The following is a 16668-nucleotide window of genomic DNA, read 5'->3' as shown; positions in this document are numbered from 1 at the left end:
AAATATTTGGTGTTTTGCATCTAGTGTATTCTTAAATCAGTAAAGAAAATAAAATTTTGCTAATGGTATCCTGCCAGTATTTTAATAGGAGACTCCCACAGGAAGGTTCCTTCCTGCACTATGTTACACCCTGTGTACTCTACTTGTAGAGAAAATGTGTCAGGTGAGCAGTCTATTCTCCTGCCTTCCCCACCATTTTCTCAACCATACCCATCTAGAGACACAACACCAATTGGCAAACAAATTTATATTAGGTGCATTTTACTGGAAATGTTTATTATGTTCTTCCTCTTGACTTAGCAATCTACCTTTGATAGAAGAAACAGTAATTTTCCAAAAATTGTAACAGACTATATCTCATAAGATTTACTACAAGTATGTATGTATGTACACACACACACAGAACTGCCATTTTTAACACCTGCCATGGAAGCCCCAAAAGGAAAAATATGAACCTTCCATGGTGGTATGCTGGAGAGCTTCCCAGGGCAGGAGAATGCAAATAAATGAGCTTCCATTGCCTACAAATCATGACTTACAGGTCCATGAGCAGCTCTGCAGCTTGTGTGTATTCCCGTGGAGTTCTCTTCATTGGGACACCCTCCTAAAAACTTGCTGATCATAAAAAGATGTAATGTTAATAAGAAATGCTGCTGTCTAGAGAGCAACAGGAGTCCATACTGGGCAGCCCCCTATAGTTGTGAGGAGGCATTTTCTGTACTGAGATAGGATCTGAAATTGCTGTCTGCTACATGTCAGAACGCTCCAGGTTTGCCAGTTCAGCATGGAAAAGGCAAACTAACAACATGTATTAGTGAAGCAATTCATATACTTTCTGCAAATATCTCAGCTAAGAAGGAACTGAATACTTTCAGTAGAAGGAAAGAGAAAGACCCAAGATACAATTGAGACACAAGAGATCACCACTAACTGTAAATACCATCCCCATTATGTATTAGTTATTGTTATTAAATATCATTTTGCTTAAAACTGTTCTCTGGGAAATGTCCTGATCCTGCCTCATAGAAGTCACTGGCAATAACCATTGCGATTTTAATGGGAACAGGAGAGGGTTCTAGGTGAAATGCAGCACACTATAGTTCAAGGACTCCCATCACAGCAATAGGTGGGAAGGAACAAGCAGGTTTCTGACCTAGCTGATGAACAAATCAGGCATGTGTTGTTTTTTTTTAAAGAATTAAAATAGCATATCCCTCCCCTGGAATTTTTGAGGAGTGCTGTTGGGAGAGGGAAATTCTTTCACATCAACCACTGATTATACATTTTACTTTATCTTTCAAATTTCATGGCCCAATCTGCTGTCCTAACTGCATCTGGAAATTCAGAGTTCATCTACGTAAGGCCTATTATCTTTGGGTCACATCTCCTTTAGGTTTCAAACTGAATGATTTTATAGACCTCTAAAGGTGGATATGATAGAGGTCTATACAATCATGACTGGTGTGGAGAAAATAAATAAGGAAGTGTTATTTTCTCCTTCTCATAACACAAGAACTATGGGGTCACCAAATGAAATTGATAGGTAGCAGGTTTAAAACAAACAAAAAGAAGTATTTCTTCACACAACGCACAGTCAACCTGTGGAACTCTTTGCCAGAGTATGTTATGAAGGCCAAGACTGTAACGGTTCAAAAAAGAACTAGATAAATTCATGGAGGATACGTCCATCAGTGGCTACTAGCCAGGATGGGCAGAGATGGTGTCCCTAGCCTCTGTTTGCCAGAAGCTGGGAACAGCTGACAGGGGATGGATCACTATATGTTAGTGTAAATCAGAAATAACTCAGTGGGGTTACAGGAGTGTAGAGCACTTAGATACTATGGTGCTGTGGTCCGTATTTGTTCCAAGTTATACAGATAAAGCTAAATGAAGTGAGATCATAATCAGGGCCTTTCTGTCAATCCAGTGATGTGAGATTAATTCAAGACAACTTTTTCCATAATATTAACAATCACTGCATGAAAATATGGTTGCTTTTAAAAAAGTTATTTGGATGGTAGCTACTCTCCTCTACAGTACAATATTCTTATTCAAAATCTCTCCCCCATTAAAATAAAGGAAATAACATACAGAAATCACTGGTGTGCTCATCTCAACAATCAGTTCAGGTATAGACATTAAAAATAAATGTTTGTGAATGAATTAACATTAAATATTAATCATCAGCATCATACTCTTCTCATATGAAATGTTGTTGTAGCCATGTTGGTCCAGGATATCAGAGAGACAAGGTTTCTCAGATCTGAAAAAGAGCTCTGTATAAGCTCAAAATCTTGTCTCTATCACCAAAAGAAGTTGGTCCAATAAAAGATATTCTTCACCAACATTTTCTCTCTCATACTCTTCTTATATTTACTATGCACAGTAGTGGGGTCCTGATTATCTTACTGCTTGATACAAGTAACTGTTATTGACTTCAGTGGGAATTACTCATGTCTTAGTTAAATAAAATGGTTGGGTCTTGATCCAATGTCCATTGAAGTTACTGGCAGAGCCCAAATTTTGCAAACAGATTATCTCAATCTGAGAAATCCTTAAATTAGCACTGACCAATTCAAATGAAAAGAGTTTGTGAACATTTCCATACTTTAAAAAAATTATTTGAATTTATTTGAATTTAAGCTGGTTGAGTGAACAGTGAGCATTGCTGTGCACGGTCCTTTGGTCCATATAGTAATGAGGAAGAAATTAGGAACAGGAGTTTATAAACAAGATGGGTGAAATCTTGGCTCCACTAATGTCAATGGGTACTTTACCACTGACTCCAATGGAGCCAGAATATCACCCAATCTGTCTAAAAGGTAAGCTCTTTTCTTGCTTCCATTACTTTAGTCTTTGGAAATACTTCAAGTTTTGAGTGAAATACGTGCCTACAACTTTTCTTAACTGAACTACTTAGAATTGCAAATTCAATTGCGAACATTTAAAGCTAAGTACTGTATGGAGAATTTACCAGCTTACCTGAGAAATGGTAATCCACAGACTAATTTTCTTCCTTGATGCTCCAAATTTAAAAATATAGGAAAGCACACGTTTCTAAGGATGCATTATGGAATATTGGCATATACAACAAAAGGTTTAACTCCCATTGCAGCCTACTTTCAATAAATCTTGATGCATCAATAGATTTTAAAATGTCACCCTACAGTTACAACCACTTCACATTGTAAACAAGTACACCACACCCTGGTTGGAGGGTAACTTTGAGGTTTGTGGTGATATGTAATTACATACAATATTCAGTACAATAAGTGAGATTCTCCATTTGTTATCCTCACAGTTCAATATAGCAGTCTGTGGAGACAATCAGTAATATGGTAAAGTCTGTAAGAGGTTTTCAAAAATTAGTTTAAATGGCTAAGTAACATGCAATTAATTAACATCTGCTTTTATCACTTTCAAGAGTACATAAATGCTGAAAAGACACAGCAGGCCACTTATCCCAGTATTATTCTATTTTTAAACGACAGGTTTTTGAAAAAAAATATTAGAGTTTAAAAAACCTCCTCCCTCTTTTTCACACTTATAAGATATTATTACACACTTTCTGCATGAGGGAAAGTATCTATCTCAAATTAATCTTACAGTATAAACATTATAAACATCGCATTTAAAACATCTTTTAGACACAGAACTTGTGCAATGACTGAAGTATAATAACTCTAGGTTTATTACATAAAAACATATACATCAATTCCAAGGTTCTAACCCCTGCAGAAACCCTTGTAAACTTTACAGGCCTGCCCATCTGTCTAATACAGTTCAATACTTACAGCCCTGCTGCCTTTGCTATTTTTCACACAGTCCTCAGACTATATAGGTTTTATTTGTTTTTGTATAGTAAGTTTCCAAACTTTTGCATAAATCCTCGAAGCTTGTTTTCATTTGGCTGTAATGGATGGTATACGGTTGAGTTGTAATGAGCCACCTGATTGCCCCTTGCATAGTTATTCCCTAAGGTTTTGCTTTTTGTTTCTGGGGGCTGTGTACTGGTCTTGGGTGTATTTCTTGCTGGTTGACCAGAGCTTTCCATCTTCAAGAATGGCTCAAAGCGACTATAAACACGTCTTTCACTCAAACGAGATCTTAATAACTCCTCTTTGTGCTTTGAGTTTCCAGGCTGGGATGTCATTGTGCTTACTCTTTGTGGAGAACTAGAAACAGGTGCAGTTTCCTGTGTAGCATTAGTTATAGCTTCTTTCACCTCTTGGTACTGGATCTGTTCAGTATTAAATCTTGGAGTGGATGCATCTCCTACAGTTTCTAAGAACTTTTCAGGGGGGCATAAAGTAGGGCACTTTTTACTGCTTTCATCAAATGGAGGTTTTGGAGACTTGGGTGGCTTGGGAGACTTGGGTGGCTTGGGAGACTTGGGTGGGCTCACAGTGACATCCTCTTTACTTTTATGCAAGCTGCCTTGTGAATTGGATGATGTGATCCTCTTTTTTCTTGGAGAAGAATCAGCCTTAGTCTCAGATATTTTTGGCTTTTGATTCTCTTCGCCTTCAGAAACCAACGTGTCAGAACTGCTGCACATTCTATAAAACACAGGAGCTTTGTTTTTTGACAAGTTTTCCTTCTTGTCTGGTGTGAGATTCAGCAATGACCTCAGTTTCTGGGATCCCTTTTTCAGGAAACTTGGAGAATTCCTATTTTCTTTCTTTAAAGTACATTGTTTGCTAGGTTCCTCTTTGCTATCTTCAGCTAGAGCAGCCACAGAGATGGCCTTCGTGGTAGTGGGGCTCTTTGATTCTCCTTTGAGATTTTTATCTTCATGTTCTATGTGGTTGGTCACACTGTGAAAGCTTTTAGAGTTTTTTATTGTATCTTCTGGGGGCTTTAGATTTTCCGGCCGCTTAAGTCTCTGCCTAGTCAGTGTGCTGTACACATAGCTGGACGCCTGCTTGTTGACACCATGATCCAAAGCGGACTTGGAGTTATCAAACATAGGGAAACTTCGCCTTTTTAGTATATTTTCATTTTGATGGTTCTTTACATTTTCTGCCTGTCTGTTTACATTGAAGGCTGTGTACATGTAGGTAGATGGGTCCCTAGTGGCATTTGGATATAAAATAGGTTTTTTGTTTTCTGCAACCTGCATTCCAGGCTTTTTCGGTTCATCTGAGTCAGGTGGGACATTAGTGCTGACCTCTGCTGATTCTTTGTTGGTCACATTTTTCACAATTGGGATATGATTGGGTGTCCCTTTAGGTGTTTCACTTCCCTCTGAACCAACGATAGTTGAATTTGAAGAACTTGTACAGCTGCTTACTTCCTGCTGTTCTGGCAAAGTTGGCTTAAAAGCTAATGATGACCTCAGGCGAGAATGAGAATAAAGGGCATGAGCTTTAATATTTTCAGCTGTGTCATAGCCCTCATACCTGTCACTGACTGCTGATCCATTGCAATCTGCAGCGGAATCTGACTGATCATTTAAGTATGACTCAATTCGCCAGTTACGTAGAAATGATTTTGTAGTGTGTTCAAGGGTTGGCATCCTCTGTTGCAGATAGCGGATATGATTATCTGTTCCACTGAAAGACCTCCGTACAATTGAATTTCTTTCTGCAATATTTATCTTTGGCTGTGCAAACCGATTGGCAAAACTTTGTTGGGGTGCATTGCAGTTGTTTGTATAGCCTCCCTTTAATGAAGATTCAATACTAAGGCTATCAGATGGCATCTTCCAAGTATTTGATAGATTACTGGTCCGATTAATAGCTCTGTGTAGCAAAAAGTAAGGAGTCCTTTCTGGGTTTTCCCCAGCATAACTATGTCTCTTCCAATGCTCATTTTGTTCACTGGGTTGATACTGCTGAATTTTATTTTGCATGTTAAAACCTGGATGAAAGGGTAGTTTGTTGTGGGTTTGATTTCTCAAACCATATGTATCTATTTCATTCACTGCATATCTTCCTCGAGTTTTCAAGTAAATGGGATCTAGTTTGTGAATTTTGTCTTGCCTACCAAAAAGGTTTCGCTGGCTGGAGACTGAAGCTAAAGAAGACTGTGAATGCTGGTATGTGCCATTCTCCCAGAGTATCCTGTGACTATTTATCCTAACTAATTCTGGGGCAAATGAACTAGGAACAGAGGAACGGGCATACAGCGTCCTAAACTCTTCATCAAAGGATTCAACCAGTTGTCCTGTGATAACTTGAACCATGCTGAGGTTGGCTTTTTCAAATGACCACATAAAGCTGAAAGCAGAACAAATTACAATTAATAATACCCTAAAACTTTTGGACAAATGCATCATACCAGCCCTCATTATTATGAGGGCCTCCGCCCAGTCTGTGATTTAGCAGGCACAATTTTTCATGCACCAATACTTATTCATGCAGTTAACTGTAGACATGATTCATGGCACTTAGATATGGAGGGCCTGACCCAACTCCATTTGAATTCAGTAGAAGACTTACCATTGATTTCAGTGGGAGCTGCATTAGGCCCATAACTATCTAATTGTACTTACAAACACTATGCATTTCAATGTTTCCATCCACAAATTGGGTAGATAGGTGCACATGTGCAAATAATTTCACTAGCAATTAATAGTGTATGTAAGACTGTAGGTACAATTATTTGTAGGTTCAAAATTAGCCCTGCAAGTCAGAGGCCACATGTATGTACAAGCAATTTGTATTATTATATGAAAACAGTAAATTAGGAATATATGCAAAAGTCTTTCTGACAGTTCTGAATAAATAAGAGCTTGTCTACACAAACATTTACTTTGCTGCAAGCTAGGGCATGTGTGAGAGAGAAATACTCTGTCCCTCTTGCTTGCTATTGCAGCATGCTCAATGTGGAGGGGCAGGGCTTCAGGGTGTTTCTGAGGAGGTAGGCATGGTGCAGGCTTTGTCCCCTCAGGGAGAGCACAATGTAGCAGCCTGCCTGCTTAGTGAATTCCCCCAGGAGTATAAAACAGGTGTAAAAGTTTTAAGGCTCCTTTACACTGCCAGAGTGGTGTAAAGGACAGTATGGCCTTATGAATGCTTATGGTGCTTTAGTGATTAGAACTGGTCTAAATTTTTGGAATGAAAAAAATTCCTGTCAAAATGTGCTCCATGAACTGTTTGCTACTGATCTTTCTGGACATGGTCGGTAGCCAATATAAATTGTGAGTTTAATTCCCCAGTCCTCACCTGCTGTTCAGTTGCCTATGATGTAACACTGAGCATATGGCTGCATTTATTTGTTGACTAATAACTAGAAATAAAGGCTCAAACCTAGCTACATTACTAGTAGGCAAGGGGGTTGGGGGATTTCCTCCAATGCTCCCCACTCCCTTTCTCCATCCATTGTATTGTAGTTTAAATAAATTACTGAAATAATTGAAACCAGAGTGATTATATTGCGTTATTTTGACAAATAAAATATGCAGAATTTTAAAATATTGTGCGCAGAATTTTTAAATTTTTGGCACAGAATTCCCCCAAGAGTAAAGTGTCACACTGTGATGTCACTATTAAAACTACATATTTTGTAGATTACATTTGTATCAGATATACATTTATCTTATGATCCCATTCTTCCTTGCGTCAAAATAATGAAAGAAAACTGAAAGTGAAGGTATTAAGCAATATGTTACCATTTGTTGGTCCTAATGATAGTAATAAGGATTGTTGAGTTAATTTGAATGGTCTTACTTCTTTTATTTTATTTGTTAGTTAGTTTTGTATTTTTCAGGAAAGAAATAAGAAAATTAAAATATAACAGAATTACATCAAAAAAATAACTTAGTGACTCATGTAAAAACAGTTTTATTTCTCATTCATTTTCAATGAGGTTATTAAATGAGTATACTGTACTTTTGAACATTAAAAAAAGTCTGTAGTTTTAACTGATTTTTAGAAGACAAATTCAAATAAGATAGTCTTAGCTACCATAATGGCTAGAAACTTTTTTTTAATAGAAGCTTAATTTCAGCAAAAATGGATGATTTAGGCCCCATAGTGCTAGGTCATGAAAACTGCAATTTTCTAAAATGCTTTTCTTTGAGACATAGAATTTTTTAAAGTCTCATTCTCACAGACACTAACATTTCAAAGGCATTATCGGTGAAAAAGGTCAAGCCAGTCAGATTCCCTTTGCATCCTCTTATACTTACTCACTGATGTCACTTCCCTCATCACCTTGCACACCTCACATTTGAATTTAGTTAGCCGAGTCTTGCTAAGCATAGAAGGCCAGATTGTCAGCTGCTGTACACTGGCAGAACCTCTATCAGTCACCAGCTGAGGATCTAGCCCATAATCTCTATATTGCTGCAAATCAATTTGAGAGGCCAAAAGAGAGAAGTGTTGCAAGAAAAGCAAATAAAAATATAATAACGTGAAAGACAAAGTTGGCCATCCTCCTTTTAGCTTACCACATTTTTATAGTCTCTTCCAGCTCCTCAGTATGTAAGTTTTGCCAATTTTCACTCCCTTGCACATATTTGTATATTGTTAAGTAGGTATAAGTTGGTCTAAGGGAATCTAACCAAGTGTGAGAGAGTCTAACTTATCTTACCTTATACATTATCACCTCTGAATTTGGACCACAGTGTAGAACACAAAACAGGAAAGAACAAATTAATGATGCAAGTATCTGGAGGACTATTACAAATAGAAGTTTAACAGGAGAGCTTATGAAATATACCTTGGTGATGTTTTCTAATGCGACTATTAAATAAGAATAATTAAATGGTATGGGACAAATACGGGGGTCCTCACTCTGACCTTATCTACACTACCAGGGTAAGTAGACCTAAGTTATGCTACTCCAGCTGTGTGAATAACATAGCTGGAGTTGATGTAGCTTAGGTCAACTTACTGTGGTATCTACACTGCACTGTGTCGACGGGAGACGCCCTCCCATCAACTTACCTTACTCTTTTCATTCTGGTGGAGTACCGGAGTCGACGGAAGAGCAACCTGCAGTCAATTTAGTGGGTCTTCACTAGTCCCGCTAAATCGAACCCCATTGCATCAATTACAGCAGTGTCGATGCCCAGTAAGTGTAGACATGGCCTCTGTTTTTACTGACTTCATTGAACTGAAGCCAAATTGAGTGTGCTTGAGTCCTTATTCACTAAATACTGAATGAGGAGTTCAGAATTTGGCCCTACATTATGCTAGTTACCCAACAAAACTTCTATGTCAGACTTTTAAATAATATACAATATAAATTATATCAAAGTTAACCATAGAGTATACTGACCATTTTTAGAAATAGCAAAATTACTTATCATGAAAGAGCCATATTCTGATTACCTTTAAGGAAATATATTCTACTCACAGCCTTGTGTGTTGAACTTACCTGTAAGTACCATACATGACTTTCTTACAGTCAACCAGAAGAAATTTCTGTTCCATTTTTCCATGGAATTTTGCCCCTGATTTGGAATAATACTCTTGTCCTTTTACTGTCCGCACCCTCATGTTCTGAAAAAGATTATAGAATATCTTTAAAATGGGCAAAATGAATGTTGCAGTTTATATTTAAGATCTCAGGGCCTGATACTACACTTTTAAGTATCAGGGAAGTGGCGGGGTTGGAGGCGGAGAGAAATGGTTACCTACCTTTCGTAACTGTTACTCTTCAAGGTGTATTGCTCATGTCCATTCCATTCTAGGTGTGTGTGCGCCAAAGTGCACAGTCAGAGACTTTTGCCTGAGCGGTATCCGTAGGGTTGCCTGCGGCACCCCCTTGAGTGCTTCGCTCATGCGTCAGTATGCCACTGAACATGCGCCCTCTCAGTTCCTTCTTGCTGGCAACTCCGACAGAGGGGCAGGAGGGCAGGTAATGGAATGGACATGAGCAACACATCTCGAAGAACAACAGGTTACAAAAAGGTAGGTAACCGTTTTTTCTTCTTCGAGTGTTTGCTCATGTCGATTCCATTCTAGGTGACTCACAAGCAATATCCTTTGAGGTGGGCTCAGAGTTCATGGTCTTGTGGCTTGCCACACTACTCTACCGAAACCAGGATCATCCTGAGCCTGCTGGATAAGCATGTAATGGGATGTGAACATGTGGATGGGTGACCTGGTGGCTATCTTACAGATGTCCTGGATAGGCACCTGGGCTAGAAAGCTGCCAAAGAGGCTTGTGCTCTGGTTTAGTGGGTGTTCACGATCACCGGAGGTGGCACCCTTGCCTAATCATATCAGTAGTGAATGCTGGCAGTGATACAAGAAGAAATTTTTTGCGCAGACACTGGACGACCTTTCATCCTGTTGACCACCACGACGAACAATTGCATTGACTTGCGGAATGGCTTGGTCCTTTCAGTGTAGAAGGCTAGCATCCTCCTCATGTCTAGGGAATGCAACCTGTGCTCTTCCTCCTCGTTATGCAGTTTGGGGGAAAAAAACAGGTAAGTAAATGTCCTGGCGTGTATGAAACTGTGAGACCACCTTGGGCAGGAAAGCCAGGTGTGGACGCAGTTAGACTTTGTCTTTGTAGAAGACTGTATAGGGCAGTTCTGAGGTAAGTGCCCTGATCTCAGAGACCCAGCAGGCAGATGTCATTGCAACCAACAATGCGACCTTCCAGGAAAGGAGAAGGAGAGAGAAGGAAGCCAGAGGCTTGAAGTGGGGAGAGGGTCCTGTGAGCCACGACAGCACAAGATTCGGTCTCACAGAGAGATGGGGTCCCTGATGTGCGGGTAGAGGCACTCGAGGCCCTTGAGGAACCTGGCAGTCATGTCAAAACCAACCTACCCTCGAGTGGCGGATGGAAGGCTAAGATAGCAGCCAAGTGGTCCTTGATAGTGGAAAGGGACAGGCCTTGGAGCTTGAGATGCAAAAGGTAGTCCAGGATTAACTGCAGCGAGGCCTGCTTGGACTGAATGCATTTATTCGAGATCCAACAAGCAAACTACTTCCATTTGGCCAAATAGGTTGCGCTGGTGGAGGGCTTTCTGCTGCCCAACAGGACCTGTTGGAAACCAGCCAAGCACTCTTGTTCCTCTGCATTTAACCATGCAGCAGCCAAACTGTCAGGTGCAGCGCTGCCAGATCTGGATGCAGAACACTGCCGTGCTTTTGTGACAACAGATCCAACCGGAGCAGTAGACATAATGGAGCAGCCACTGAGAGGTCATGAACTGCTGTGTGTAGCTCAAAGATATTATGTTGAACACCCAAAGGTCCAAGGTCAGCCGCAACAAGGCCAACCGGAAGGGGTGCAAGTGCTTGAGGAAAAAGCAGGGGGAGTGGATCCTGGGAAGTGACGGGGTGCTATCCTTGGGCCCATCCTCAAAATGCCTGCTTCTGGCTTCCTTGGCCTCTGGAAGAACCAGGCTGGGCAGAGGAATGGGAAGACAAAGGGTGCTGCCGCTTAAACCCTTTGTCTCTTTCCTTCTTCCTGTAGGAGCTGAACCGGGGGACACCCCAGGATGTCGACGGAGAAGGTGGGGGATGGAAGAGCTTTCTAGCCTGCAGAGGCTCAAGGAACAGAGGGTGGCACAGGAGTCTTTAAGACCACGGAGCCCTGCATCAGTCAGCTCCGAGAAGAGCCCTGCTGCCTCAAATGGGAGGTCCTGAAGGGTAGTCTGCATCTCCTGAGACAGCCTGGAGGATTGCAACCAGGGGCTGTGCGTCATGACCTCCGCAGAGATGACTACCCTGGCTGCTGAGTCCATAGCATGCCAGGCCATCTGGAGGATGCCTCTACCACCACTTTGACTTCTTCCACCAAGGAGGCAAACTCCTGGGCTTGGTCCTGTGGAAGGCCGTCCTTGAACTTGCTGATGGAGTCCCACAGGTTGAAGTTGTACCTGCCCAGCAGGGCCTGATGGTTAGACATCTGAAATTGCAGGCTGGCTGTTGAATAAATTTTTCTGCCAAACAAGTTCAGCCCCTTGGTGTCTTCATTTTTCAGTTTGCCGCTCACCTGGCCCTGCCTGTCCCTCTCATTGATGGCAGACACTGCCAAGGACCCCACTGGAGGGTGGGTATATAGGTATTCAAAGCCCTTTGCCGGGACATAGTACTTCTTTTCTGCCTTGTTGGAGGTAGGTGGAATGGAAGAGGGGGTCTGCCGCAAAGACAGCAATTTTTTGGATCCCTGGGTGAATAGGCAATGCGATCCAGGCCGGAGTGAAGGAGCGTATGACATTAAAGAGGTCGGACTCCTCCGCTAGCTCCTCGACCTCCAATTTCAGGTTGGCAGCCACCCTTTTGAGCAGGGCCTGGTGCTCCTTGAAGTCGTTGGGGGTGGAGGGACGGGGAAGGGCTGATCATTTGCTCCTGGTTGCTTTGTCCAGAGACCATTAAAAGGACTGTGCTGCAGGAGGAGGGACGGCTTCCCCGTCGTTGTCTGGGGACTGCTCCTTGGGCATCAGGGCCTGCTGCGTCCACCCCGCATCAGATTCAGCACCGTGCTCCAACTCAGGTGCCAGCTGTGCCAGGGGCAGTTTGTCTGATGTGGCTTGGGAGGAACGGTGGGAGTACGGGACTGGCATAACACGAACACACCCTGGGTTCCATTACTGCTGTGGAGCGGACCACTGCCCCTGCCTCCGTGCTGCCACCACAGGAGCCACACCGGTCTCGCAGGCTAGTGGCAATTTGCCTTTTAACAGAGAGGGGCTGAACTCTCCTTCTAACTCAGACCATTGCCCTTCCAGTGTCCAGGGCGGAGCTGCAGATGTCTGAGTCTGCTGACTGACCCCTGTCGGCGACCGAGAAGGAGAGGATGAGGATCGGTGCCTGCCCAAAGAGCGATACTGAGGAGCTGGAGACCGGTGTTGTGACCTGGAATGATCCCACACCAGGGGGAATCAATGCCTGGAAGACCACCTAGGCAATAGTGATCTGTGCTGTGGTGATCTCTGGTGGGAGGCCCAACGGTACTGTGGGTACGGGAATTGGCATAGTTACTCAGGTGTCCCGTGCTTTGTAGGTGGAGATCTTGGTGTCAGGGACCTGGGTCTTCTAACCAGGGACTGAGGCTGGAGTGCTAGAATACCAGTGATGGGTATTGATGCCTGAAGTCTGGGGACACTTCGCTTCTTTAGAGAGTAGTCCTATAACCGGCTTGCCCCTAGATGCCAAGGCCTTAGCTGGGTCTGTTGCTTGGCTTGGCATCTGTGGTGCCATCCAGACTATTTGTTCTTTGGCCACTGGGCCTGCTTTGGGCACAGATGTCCGTACGCCAATGCCAAAGTGCCAGGCGTGGAGTCCGATCGAGAGGGATCCAAGGCAGGATGAAGCGCAGCCTCCATGAGGAGGGCCCTCAAGCAGATAGCCTGCTCCTTCTGAGTTCGAGGGGAAAAGTTTTTGCAGATCCTGCACTTTTCCTTTCTGTGGGACTCCCCCAAACACTTCAAACAGCTCTTGTGGGGGTTGCTAATGGGCATCGGCCAACTGCACGATGAGTATGGCTTAAAGCCTGGAAAACGGGGCATGCCCCGCTCCTAGGTGAAGTCCCAGCTGGGACTCTAACTCATAAGCTACTACTCGAACACTTAACTTAATGGTCTAACTAAGTACCTATCAACTAAATACAAAGGATACAGAACAATGGGCTGTAAGAACTGCTAACACTCTTGCAATGCAAGACAAGGCGCTCTGACCAACCATTGCGGATGGTAAGGAACTGAGAGGGCTTAGGGTTGGCAATGCCTAATATACTAACACATGAGCACGGTATTCAAGGGGGCACCGCAGCCGACACTCTGGATACTGTTAAGGGAAAAGTCTGCACGTGGGCGCGCATACACCTAGAATGGAATTGACATGAGCAAGCACTTGAAGAAGAAAGATTTATACTTAAAAGGCTCACTGTTCCTTTGTATCTGTCACTGTGAAAAGGGACAATGTAAACACCCCTTTTGTAGCTGGCTTTTACAGCGGAAGCTGCTTGTAAACAAGTTGCCTGCTAAGTATCTGTGTGATACAGGATGCTTTAGGTAGCCATGAAAAACACCAAGAAAGGGAATGAGCAGAGGGTTAAATATATATTCTTTTTGTGCAGAGTTTATTTCTTTTGTTCTATCAGATTTCCCAATAGTTTGTGGTGTTATTTATTACTATTTAAAATAAATGAAACACTAACGTGGTAATTTGAAAGGTGCTAGAATAGAAATGAAACCAATGAGTTATTGTATATACATATCTACACAGAATTTGCACATTTACAGCACTATCTTCATTATTATTATTTATGGTAAATATATGAAATAGTGGAATATAACATTTTTGAATAAGGATCAATAGCTTGCCCAATTTAACTGTTCATAAATAAATAATGGGCTACATTCTTCCCTGACTTATACCATATGATTAAATGCACAGTTTGGAAATCAGGGCAGAATTTAGCTCTGTAAAAAAGTAATTTGATGGAGGATGTAGGAGAACCATTAGGTCAAGGCATTATCTACACTCTACAGAGTCAGAGGAATCAAAATAAATATTTCACTTTAAAAACAAACTGTACAGCATTCGGTCTCCATAAGCTGCCACTAAATGTACAATATTCTAAACCTTAAACTTGCCAAAATCTTTTATCCTGTAAGTGCTCCCTTAGACAATATATATTTAGCTAAACCATGGAAATTATAGTATATTATAACTATAGAAGGTGTAATGGCGTATTGTAATTCACTGAAGAATATTTCTGGGGAAACAGAAATTCAGTAAAAGTTTTAGAAAAACTCCCTAAAGGATGAATAGCAAATAATGGGTAGTTTGAAGAGTCCTACACATTTTACTCTTGATTTTTTTAAAACCATCTCAAAAGATCAGACAGTTCAAAGAACCTACTGCCACCTGGAACCATATCCAGAGACAACTGCTAATGGCCAGGGGTCTGCTAAATTACCAACTGCTGCTGCTGGCAAGTTATACCATACCATGGCTCATACGCTTGTGTGATATTGTATGATTAAAATATGACTATGTATATCATTGTTGCTGCCACTGTTATACAAGTGCAACAAATCATATGGAAAGTATGTCATGTAAGGTATCAAAAGTTACAATCTATCAAATGATTATCCTGTTTATATGCATGTACCATTTTTGTGTCTGAAATTAGGAATATTTACTATATACCTGTATTTCAAATGTGTTTGCTGCTTGGGTAACACCCACAAGGTAGCTTGCATCCCATGTATCCAGCACATTGTGAATGGACTATTCAAGTTGATGACCCATTAGAGGTCAATTAGCTTGCACAATTGATGATGGAAGAAGCCTGTCCCTACCTGATGGGCCTTCTTGGAGATGTTTTAGCTAAAGTATGAGTAATGGCTGCTCCTATGAGTCATCAAATCATGCATGGGCATGTGACTAGCTCATGTGACTCTGGACTCCACAGTGTGCCTGTAATTTTCCACAAACTAAGACTGAGAGCAGTCCCTCCACATGAGAGAAGGTATAAAAAACCCTGGAAGCATCTCCATTTTGCCTCTTTCCTGCTCTGATCTCTGGACTATGGACTTACACTAACAGGAACATTACAACCAATGGACTGAGGACCTTCCAATCTTTTAGAAGTTACCAGAGACTTAAAAAGCCAGCAGTTTATTCCATCACAGCTACAAATCTGAAATAAGAACTTTACTATGAGTGCATGTATTTGTTTTCCTTGACCATTATAACTCTCACCTCTTTCTTTTCTCATATAAATAAACCTAAATACTAAAGGATTGGCAACAGCTTGATTATTGGATAAGATCTGAGTTATATATTGACCTGGCCATGTGGCTGATCTCTTGGTATTTTAGAAGAACCCTTTGTTTGATGACATTGGTTTTAAATAACCACTCATCATTAAGTCTAGTGCCTGGGTGGTGAAACAAGGGCTGGGATACCTAAAGATACTTCATTTATGACTTCTTGTTAACCAGTGTGATGAGACAGAAGTTTACTTTTGTTCCCGGCTCAGTATCTTATGGAAGAATAACCACCAGTTTGGGTTGGGGCTGCCCCATTTCTTAGCAGTTTGTCCTGAATCTGGTATTCTCAGCTGTGACCCACTGAGGCATGGTGACAGCTTGCTATGTATGTTCATTTGTCTGCCCATAGAAAGAAGGGCTGTAAATTCAGGAGGGTAAATGTCATCCAGTAATAAGCACTTGCATAACATTTTTCATTTTCAAAGATCTTTATAAACATTAATTAATCCTCATGATTCCTCAAGTGTTTACAATATAACCTAGTTAATCTGCACTTTGATAAACTTGTCATTGAAAGTTCCAGTCCAGCGAAGTAAACAAAAAGTGAAGTTCTGCTTTTGCTGTGATAGGACCAATGCATATGACATCACACTCCCAGTGGAACAAGATTCCTATACTGTCATATTGCCTTGGACCTGAACTTCTGAAGACTCTAAGAAAAAGGGCTACTATAATTACTGTTCTCCCAGATGCTCATTGTGGCGCTGCTACTGCCCGGGGGAGGGGCCAAGCTCCTTGGAACTCTGATCACTGCTTTCTGCACCCAGAGTTCTAACTTTTACACTAGAGAACTAGCTCATTGCTTGTAAAGTCTGGAGAGAAACTGGCAGCAGCTTTGCACGGAGTGAGGAAACCTTTAGAAAGATTTTCTCCAATGCTTTGTTGTCACCCACTTCAAGAACAGCTCTGAGAACAACTGTTTTCATCTCCTCTGCATTCCTCAAGGAACTGAGCCCAACAGCAGGGCTTTA

At 41.6% G+C, this 16668-nt stretch overlaps 1 protein-coding gene across 1 annotated transcript in view; it reads right to left on the bottom strand.

Annotated features, from left to right (window-relative positions):
• Positions 1 to 3844: 3844 nt before the first annotated feature.
• The window catches only part of FAM83B (family with sequence similarity 83 member B), a 64377-nt gene continuing 51553 nt past the window's right edge, over positions 3845 to 16668 (bottom strand). The window contains exons 3-5 of the mRNA XM_073335118.1: positions 9328 to 9452; positions 4365 to 6221; positions 3845 to 4325 (exon numbers count right to left, since the gene is read on the bottom strand). Of these exons, the coding sequence (XP_073191219.1) occupies positions 3845 to 4325; positions 4365 to 6221; positions 9328 to 9452 (2463 nt within the window). The remainder of the gene's footprint in view (positions 4326 to 4364; positions 6222 to 9327; positions 9453 to 16668) is intronic.

The sequence above is a fragment of the Lepidochelys kempii genome, chromosome 3 (assembly GCF_965140285.1).
Source record: "Lepidochelys kempii isolate rLepKem1 chromosome 3, rLepKem1.hap1, whole genome shotgun sequence".
In the NCBI taxonomy this organism is placed as follows: domain Eukaryota; kingdom Metazoa; phylum Chordata; order Testudines; family Cheloniidae; genus Lepidochelys; species Lepidochelys kempii.
This window is presented reverse-complemented; position numbering and strand designations above follow the sequence as displayed.